The sequence below is a fragment of the Phodopus roborovskii genome, unplaced genomic scaffold, assembly GCF_943737965.1.
Source record: "Phodopus roborovskii unplaced genomic scaffold, PHOROB, whole genome shotgun sequence".
Lineage (NCBI taxonomy): Eukaryota > Metazoa > Chordata > Mammalia > Rodentia > Cricetidae > Phodopus > Phodopus roborovskii.
The window spans coordinates 1,273,484-1,283,537 of NW_026125791.1; the positions used below are offsets into that span (position 1 = coordinate 1,273,484).

The following is a 10,054-nucleotide window of genomic DNA, read 5'->3' on the forward strand; positions in this document are numbered from 1 at the left end:
TTTGATTGTGGTGTCTGGGATACCCCTTGCTTGAGAGCCCCCCCCACACACACACACTAATAAAAAGAGGTTGTGTGGGCACATTTTTCTACACTGCTAGCTTAAGGTCCTAACTACATATCTCAGAAAGCTTGCATTCCCGTTTGTGTTTCCAGTGGTGTCACTGGACAGGAAAAAAAAAATCCTAGGTAAATTTATCTGAGTCTGGTTAAGTAATATTTGTTCTTTCTTGGAAAAGTGGCCCCTTGTGGACAATTATTTCACATGTCTTAGCGTTTTACATTTTAATGTAAAACAGTAACCTTGTGTCTCCTTCTCCTCTTTCCTCCCGCCTATCTGGAGCCCTATTCCAACCAACCCCCAGTTTTCTCCTCCCTACCAGACTCTAAAGTGTCACTCACAGCACTTTTTTTTTTATGTTTCAACAGCTTCCAAAACAAACAGTGGAGGTTGTGACCGGCTGGGTATTCACTCAGTTGGATGCAACAGTATCTCCCTATCGCTTTGGCGTAAGCCGCCATTGGTGGCTGTTCCCTACAAGGCCAGCATTTGCCAGTCTCTGGGCTCTGTCAGGTTCCAGAATCAAGGATTTGAGGACTGATGGTACACACATGTCCACTGAGAGGAAGGAAAACTTAAAAAGAAGAGAGACTACACCTCGTAGGATTTCGACTCGTTTAACTTCCTTCGTTTTTATTTTGTCTATTTAAATAAAAATACAGTCATATGTAAAGGGGGGGTTGTTTGTTAAAGTGCGGATCCAAAAATTGGTTTTCAGATTTAAAACTTCTTTCTGTGAGCTTTTTCTCCCTTGCCTCTAATCTGGCCCTCCCTCTCCCCCTCCCTCCCTAACTCAGCTCAGGTTGAAACTTTGCAGCCCACATTCACTTCTTCCCCTCCAGGGATGGCTCTGAGCTCTCGAGCGCACGCCTTCTCGGTGGAGGCCTTGATGGGGAGACCCAGCAAAAGAAAATCTCAAGACTCAAGAGAGGAGATGCAGCCTGAACTGCAGGAAGAGCAGCGCACACAAAAAGAGGAGGAAGAGGTACCCAGCGGTGCTTCTGGGGACTGTGAGCAGCCGGGTGAGTACACTCAAGCAGCCCTGTAACACTGAGCGCTTCACCGGCGCTGGCTGGATCGCGTCTTCTCCTGGTTCATTGAGCTGTGGGCAAACTTGTTCTGGCTCATCCCCGCAGGTCAGGTTGTGGATTGTGGAATACTTTAGCAGCCTGATTTGAGTAAAAATTTCAGAGAGTCTGAATTGCACTGGAAATACTGTGGCTTGTTGACAATGAAAAGGAGGGTCCCACTTACTTTTAGAGAAGTGAGTCACACACCCCTTACAAATACGTTAAGATCCAGACCTGGCTGTTCCTCTCAGTAGGAAGGAGGATGTTCCCCAAATCCCCTAGAAAATCTAGCTTCAGTTTCAGTTTATGTAAGATTAGGGGTGAGAAAATCTCACCTTTTGTGAGATGCAAATTAGATCCCTCCATTAGGAAACCACAAAGCGTTTCGTGGAGGAACTTATGCATCAGACTCTGGAGTTTCTGGGGGGTGGGGGGGGGGGAAGACGAGGTCTATCAGTTCAAAGATAGTCTCCTGACAAAAGGGTGTGTACAACCTGCCAAACTCTCAAACCCCATGTCTAGCAGAAAAGCGACTCAAGGCGGAATCTTCAAAAACTGCTTTTTCCTCCTGCTCTGGCGGCGAGAGCATCGGCCAAGAAAGTCTGCACGAAAAAAACTTTATCCAAGTGGAGCTTCAGGGATCTGACCTATGGAAAAGATTCCACGACATCGGGACTGAGATGATCATTACCAAGGCTGGCAGGTTGGGCTGGGGCAGTGATTTCCCTGAATCACACATAGTAGACACTTCAGGAGGAGGGAGAATCCAGTTTTGTAATGTGAAACTCCTCCCTCTCCCCACTCTGGCAGACATTAGAAAGCCACAGACTACTCAATCGGTTGCTTTGGGAAGTACCTAACTCGTCTATTCATATTTTCTAATACATGCTTACTCCAAGGACTCACTCTTCCAACTCCTGCCGGTGTACTCTATGCAAAAATCTAGACCTGTACAGGCAGGGAAGTGTCAGATGTCTCTCCAACTTTTTTAGCACTGTAGCCAGCCTCTCAGCTCAAGCCTAGGAAGTAGCAGCACTGTCCTCCCGCACACCATCCCTAGCTCAGACCACTGGGAAGCTGGCCTTTCCACAGGCTAACCATTTGGTGTCAGGAAGCCTCCTAATTAGTCGTCCTAATTTCAACACTTTAAATCTACTTCACATTCCCTTCTTCTACTAAAAGTACGGGAAAGGAACAAAACTTTTCCTGTCTTACTTGATCTCTTATAAGTTTGAATGTCGTGTGTAAAGTCATGGATGAGGACTTTTCATAAAGATAGTCTGCACCTCTAAGAAATCTAGGACTTTTAAATCAACCATTTTTTAATGTTACAAATGCCACTTCCTGAGCATGTCATGGAAAGGGAAGAGCACTGTATTTATCCATAACCCATCTTCCTTTAAAACATTTCTAATATTTCCCACATCAGGTTCTATTTCCCGTCCAAACTCGTAATTTCTTTCCCACAGGCGTATGTTTCCTTCTGTTCGGATCAAGGTGAAAGGGCTGGAGCCAGTGAAGCAATACTATGTGATTTTGGATGTGGTACCAGTGGATTCCAAACGTTATAGGTAACGTGGTAGATATAGCATATCTTTATCTGAGGACACAGATTCAGAGACTCTGTTCTGCAGCCTGACACCTAACAGCAGGATCAGAACAAAACTAGACCTGGTGATGAGGAGAGAGGATTGCTCATCCTTGGACTCAGATAGTTGAATTTTCTCATTTAAAATCTGGGTTCAAAGTGAAGGAAGAGTGGGTCTCCTACACCCTCCTCAAGGAAGTTAGTGTCAAAGGACTCCTTGTTGTACCTTAAGCCTATCCACTGCTTATGCCTTAGATATGTAAAGTGTGGGTGTTCTGGCATCCCAGAGGCAAGAAGTTTGAAAAAATTTAGGGAGACATTCCTAAGGCTCAAGGTGAACCCTGGCTTCTGGTAACAGGCTGTAATCTGGGCAGGTTAACAAATTATTTCATGGTTTGACCAAATCTGGTGGTAGGGTCTGAGAATCAAGGCTAGGTTTTTGCCCATATATTGTCCCTATTTTTAGATGTATGCCTGAAAGATTAGCCAGATCCAGACAGTGCCAGGATTTTTTAATTCTTTTTTTTTTTTTAATTCTTCCTCCAACCCCCTTGAAGACCTTGAGGAGCTTGGACCAAAGGAGAACAAATTGTTCTAAAGATAAGAACCCTTTGAGCTAGCGGTTCAGAAGCACAGCCCTAAAGATGCTTTGACTGGGAACTCTGGAAGTGAAGGGGAGAAGGGTGCTGAGAATGTTGCCCAAAAGTCAGCTGTTTGCGATCAGCCCTGGGGCGCCTGACCCTAGGGGGGGAGCCTATCTAAGACCATAGCTGCCGCTCAAGGAAAGAAAGTGCAACTCACCAAGCGGGTTGGAACTTCCTCAGCCTGGAAACAGACACAGCTGCTTCCTTTTCAAGTGGCGCAGAGGCAGGTTTGGGGAATGCTGAGTAAAACCCTCAGTTTAAGATTAGAAACAGTTCCGAAAATCAGCGCAGAGGCCGCACAGGGCGGAGTTCCTTTGGAGTTTTCTGATGTTCAGTTTAATTGACAAAGGGATTCAGCAAGAAAGGGTTTTCACCATAACTATTACGCGTGGGCAAAAAAGACATAGTGCTTACCCTTCTGTTTCGTTCCTTGTGCCTTTTGCTCTCTTGTCATTTGTGGATGTTTTTTAGGCATCGCTGCATTAGGATAATGAATCAGACTGATTCTTGCTCCAGTTTTTGTGAGGAAATATGAGATTCAGATATCCCATGCTGTTTTTACTCACCCAGGCACTGCTTTGCATTTTGGTGGCATATGCCTATTTACTGTTTGTTTGTTTGTTTGTTTGTTTGTTGCCCGTGAACGCTCTTTGAAAATTAAGTTGGATCTTCTGGTTATTTGCTAGCCTTTGGAATAAACGTTTTAATCTTTGGTGAGGCTCTAAGGTGGAGAAACCTGAAGCCTTCCATTCCTCTGCTTTGTGCTGTCTGATCCTAAAGCCATGCCTTACTCTTTTTCATTCCCTCAGGTATGTGTATCACAGCTCACAGTGGATGGTAGCTGGGAATACTGACCATTCGTGCATTACTCCCAGATTCTATATCCACCCAGACTCCCCTTGCTCAGGAGAAACCTGGATGCGTCAAATCATCTCCTTTGATCGAGTGAAACTCACCAATAATGAGATGGATGACAAGGGCCATGTAAGTGAGCACAAACTTTCTCCTGGAGGATGTAGTTGCCAAGGCTCCCAGCCAAAGGTAGTCCTTAAGAGGTCATTCTTTGTGTATGTGTAATGTTTTGGGAACCAAAAGCTCTACCATCTAAGAGTGCTGGACTCTGGAAATGACTGCAGGGAGCTTGGGGGCCAAAAGACCTCAAAGAAGAGACTAGTTTAAGCTAAAGAAAGTGTCCCTTAGTGGAGAGTGGGAGGGAACACTTCACAGGACTATCAGGCATCTTGGCTTCCCTGGCAACACTATGGGCTTTTGCCTTTCTTGAAGTCTACACATTTGTTACATGGGTGTCTTTGATAGGGTATGGTGGGAGGATGCTAGGCAGCAAATGAGAATCCAGACTGCAACTTCCACAACATGCTACAGTGGGAGTCAGTCCCTGCTTATTTTCAGGCTTCCTGTATCTTGAGTCTTCTCCTTAGGTACACTCCTGCCTATGCCCTGCCAACCTAGTCTTGGGCCAGCCACAAAAGGAGAGAAGGAAACTACCAGGTTTAGGAGGTGGGGAATATCAGGTTTCTGGCCACATTTGGGACCATCAGTTACTACTCAGAGAATCTATATTAGGTGATCATAACACGTCCACACCATATGTTCATCACATTTGGAAGCAGGAAAGCCCCAAATCTGGCTATGGAATTCGTTACATGGTGTCAGTGTTTCTTCGTGCCTTCCTCTGGAAAGCCTTCAGCCAGGAGAAATTCTGTTGGGGACCAAGGTCTGCAACACAGTCCTGATTTGTGGCTATCTGAGCCTTCCTGTATATTGTTACCTAGTTTGGGGGGCATGTTTTCACTGGGGGTTATCATAAACTGGGGGTGGTGTTGGGGAGAAGTTGGTGTTTCAGATGGCATCTAACCACTTCTTCCCTAGATCATTCTGCAGTCCATGCATAAGTACAAACCCCGTGTGCACGTGATGGAGCAGGACAGCAGGATTGACCTGACTCTGATTCAGTCCCTTCCTACTGAAGGAATTAAAACATTCTCCTTTAAAGAAACTGAATTCACTACTGTGACAGCTTACCAAAACCAGCAGGTAACACTGTCTAGACCCCAGGAAATGGGAGTGGCCCCAGTGATATATTGGGATAGAATCAAGCAACATTGTATGGGTTACATTTTAGACAATAGAGAAAAAAGTCATAGTCCTATGTAGTCATCAAACGACATTTGATAGAAAGTTGTGCTGCTGTTCTGTTGAATAGGAGATCATAGCGGAAGGGACCAGTAGGCAAAGGGGACAATCATCTTATATCTGGCTTAATTATATCCTTGCATTTATTTCCACATTATAATGGAAGTGAAGTTGCTGAGAACAAAGACTTGACATTTCTCTTTGCCTTTCCTTTGAATTCATAGATTACCAAACTGAAAATAGACAGGAATCCTTTTGCCAAAGGATTTAGAGATCCTGGGAGAAACAGGTAAGTAACGTAGCATTCAAATTTAATATTTATGTAGCCCCTTTAATGACTACTAAAAATAATAGGTAAGTGGAGTTGCATCATACAGAGTATTTACATAGTTGTTTTACGAGTATTAAAAATTAGGTAACTGTGAATAAGATGCTCAGAAGCTTACACTTTTATGGACAGTAGGAGGTAGGAAAAAAACTTCATTGTGGGTCCCATAGCACGCCTTTTTCTACTTTACCTCCTGGCCAGTGTTAATATATCACAAAGTGGAGCTTATAAAAATTTACTCAGATCCTAGCTATGAGTGAAAATAATAGTTCAGATAATTTCTCATAAAATATAACAGGTTTACATGAATCATTATATTAACTAAGTGTTTTCTGGAGTTGCTGAAAAATAGATATCTTTCTTTCAGGGGTGTATTGGATGGGTTTTTAGAGACCTACCCATGGAGGCCTTCTTTCACTATGGATTTAAAAACCTTTGTTGCAGATACACAAAGTAAGGAAACTTTTAAATTTCAATTTTATTTTTACATATTAATGTAGTAACAACAGTCATAATTCTTATACCAAATACTACACAAAGGAATAAATATATGCCAGAAAAATGTGTTCACAGGAAATTAGTATTTACTATGTGGGAAAGTATAAAGCAAACACAGAGATAAACTGACACTTAAGGAAGATAATAAAGTTATGTTGCTAGAAATGTATTAGTTATCTAGCTTATTGAATTACCTTGCACTTTTATCATGACATTATATATGGATTCCACAGTATCTCATTCTTTTATATGAAGAATCTATTTGGTCTCTGGCCCATTTGTTGCCTAATTTGGAAATATATTAGTTGTATAAGATATTTTTATTTATCTTTACCATATATCTAAATTATTTTATTTGTTTTACCTTTACTTAGTTCCAATTTACCTTTTTATTGCAAGAGAAGTAAATATGAAAATTAAAAATTAACCTTAATTGATCACATCTAGTTTATTTTTCATGTATGTTTTGTTTCTATTTTTACATTATTTAAAAAGTCTTTGAGTATATGATGCAAGGTAACAACATATTGTAGAATATATAACATGTAAGGTAAAATGTATGATGAGAATGGTAAAGAAGCTATGAAGAAATAAATTCAAGTATAATACTATAAATTCTTATACAGGGTATAGCATATTACTACTTTAAGGGAAACTGAAAGTAAATGAATACTACATACAGAAAGTAATAATTAAGAATTTTTGCCAAGAAAGGAACTCTCAGCATGCAACAGAACAAAATGGGCTAAATATAGCATGGATGTGGTAAAATTTGTCTACTTTTAAATTTTAAAATGCTCTAACATACAGATTAAAATTGATCGTCTTAGTGGGGCACCATGTAATGCCTTTTATTCATGTATACATTAAAAATGTTTAGACTCCTTCATCTTTATTTCCTTAAGCAGTGTTACCTTCATATGGTGAAAACTTTCAAAATCCATTGTAGATTTTTTTCAAAAGCACAATATGCACTTGTTAACTCTAGTCTCCCTACACTGCAATACCACATGTGAACTTCTTGCTAGTGTCTCACTATACCTTAGTAGCCACTGATTTGACAATTCTCCATTCCTATTTGACCCCCATTTATCTCAGTATCTGGTAGCCAGTATTATGTTCTCACTTTTTGCCATAAGATCACTTTTTATATTTCACTTATGTGTGAAACCATACAGTATTTGCCTTTATGTATCACAACCAATTTAATTGTTAAAAGTTTTTAAAAGTATTCATAACGTGTTTCTTCTCAGGCAGATCATCATCATAGTTGGATAATTCAGGTGTTCTAGCAACACAATCTATAACTTTATTTCTGAATATTTAACTATAAATAGAATATTTTATTTGTAAACAGCATAAAACTTTCTCCATTCATCTTTACCCCATTGAAGTCACTTGTCTTTGGACATTTACTTAACATTACTTTTATGAAGCAAGCCATCAACATTACACTTAAGCTTTAAGTGATGACATAACAAGAAATTGTTATGCAAAGAAATGAAGTATAGTTACTTGTTGAAATGATATGCTTTAGAGAGTTGCATAGAAAACTATGAACAATTGTTTTACTAGAAAGATCCAACTGAGAGCTTTAGGCAACATGCTTTTAAAATATCCAAACCTAGTTTCAAAAAAAGACAAAAGTGACCATTAATTGATCACTTTAAATACAGTTAATTTCATCATTTCAAGTGTGAAGTGTTCATTCATATGGAAAAGGAGCAATAATTTTTTAAGTAACTTTTGACTGATTTATTATAAATATTTGTCACTCTGCTGATAATATTTTAGTGCATATTTATATTTACATATAAAATTACCCAAGAAAAATGACAAAATTATCCATAAAAATCACCCAACTTCATCAAGTATGGTCAAACATAATTGACTCAATTCAAACATTTACAAAAGTAAGGCTCACAGTCTAGATTGTCCTCCAATCTTATTATCTGTTATACAAGTGCTTCTCAACCTTCCTAATGCTGTGACCCCTTAATACACAATTCCTCATGTTGTGCTGATCCTCAACCATAAAATTATTTTATTGCCACTTCACACCTGTAATTTTGCTGTCATTATGAATCATAATGTAAATATCTGATATGCTTCCCTGAAACAGATCATGACCCACAGGTTGTGAACCACTGTGCCAAACAATAAAAGCCTGAACATAGAGTAAACACTTTCCTTCTCACCTTGGTGTTTTTTTTTTTTAACTTGAAACACTATCTTCAATTCTTGATAGAAAACAACCATGGAAATCTCCCTACATATGATTTTCATATAAGTCAAATATTAATGATTGTTCATGTTTTTCATCTATAAAATTATTTTATATTTACTTGATTTTTATACTGAAATAGGCAATTAAAAAATAAAAAGGTTAATTTTTATCAGTAATATGTTATTTGCTAAGTTATATATGGGACTTCTTTAACTGTTGGATAAACTGTAAAGACCTGGAGTATACTAAATGTTCAGTGTGTAATACAAAGTGATACTGCCATAGTAGCAGTACCCACCATATTCAGAGTCAGAGTCAGTCAGAGGAGTAAAAATATCTTTTCCCAAGCTGAAAGAGCATGAACTTGCAAAGAATACCACTCCAAGAATTAAACAATATGGGCAATAGATATGATTAATGATTCAGCAGGAAAATCAGTTTTGTTCTTCACTGACTAACTTGCCTTTTGCAGGTGGAAGCAGTGGCTCATCTCCAGTGACCTCTAGTGGAGGAGCTCCCTCTCCTTTGAACACCTTACTTTCTCCATCTTGTTCTCCACCTACACCTTCCCTTCACATTCCTCCAAGCTCTCTTGGAACGACATATCCAGAGGCATACCTGCACAATGTAAACCTGCCCTTCTGCTACAAGATTTGTCCAACTAATTTTTGGCGACCACAACCTCTTGTCTTACCTACTCCTGAAAGGGTACCAAGCTTCAACAGTTCTCAGTCTTTGCCCCCAATCATGATGGAAGTGCCCATGGTATCCTCCAGGGGCATCATCAATTCCAACACTGGCTTACATGAAAACTGCAATGGGCAGTGTCTACAGGCATCTCATTCTGCCAATCAAATGTTATATGGATTACAGAATCCTGGAAATATTTTCCAGCCAAACTCCATTGCCCAAGAAACACTCAGTTGCCCTTTTCATCCTTCCCATGGCTGTTATAGGTACAACTTATCCATGCCATCTAGACTCGAAAATGCTACCAAACATCTCAGTGAAAATGACAACAATCAGATCTCTTTTAAAGAAGGCAGATGTGATCATTCCCATTGGTATCCAGCAGTCAACCATTGCCTTTAATGGGACAACAATCACATTTTAAGCATGTGATTACATTACATGTAAGCACCTATTTTCTTTATTTTTAACAAAAGAAAGGACAACATCTCTTAAAAATTCCTTACCAAACAGCATTGTTTTGTTTGGTTTTGAAATAATGAATGTTTACAAGAATTTCTATATGATGTGACCTGTAAGAATATGACATTATAATAGCCTTGGTCCTCAAATAAAGTACTTAATAAATATTATTTGAGACGTTAAACCATCAGTGATAATTAATGCCAGGAGATTAACTCCAATTACAACATTGTTAACTCACCATACATCTGTGCTTTACCTATTAACAAAGATCAACACAAGATGGATATAGTTTGTGTAAAAACAAAAAAAAAATGGTATTTCAGTCGTATC

The 10,054-nt window shown here is 39.5% G+C and overlaps 1 protein-coding gene across 1 annotated transcript; it reads left to right on the top strand.

Annotated features, from left to right (window-relative positions):
• The first annotated feature begins 868 nt into the window (after positions 1–868).
• On the top strand, positions 869–9,733 carry Tbx22 (T-box transcription factor 22). Its single transcript, XM_051178669.1, has 8 exons — positions 869–1,082; positions 1,656–1,833; positions 2,600–2,701; positions 4,172–4,346; positions 5,253–5,417; positions 5,741–5,805; positions 6,212–6,297; positions 9,042–9,733. Exons 1-8 carry the CDS (start codon positions 905–907, stop codon positions 9,659–9,661), a joined length of 1,569 nt encoding a protein of 522 aa, XP_051034626.1. The 5' UTR covers positions 869–904; the 3' UTR covers positions 9,662–9,733.
• Positions 9,734–10,054: the final 321 nt, after the last annotated feature.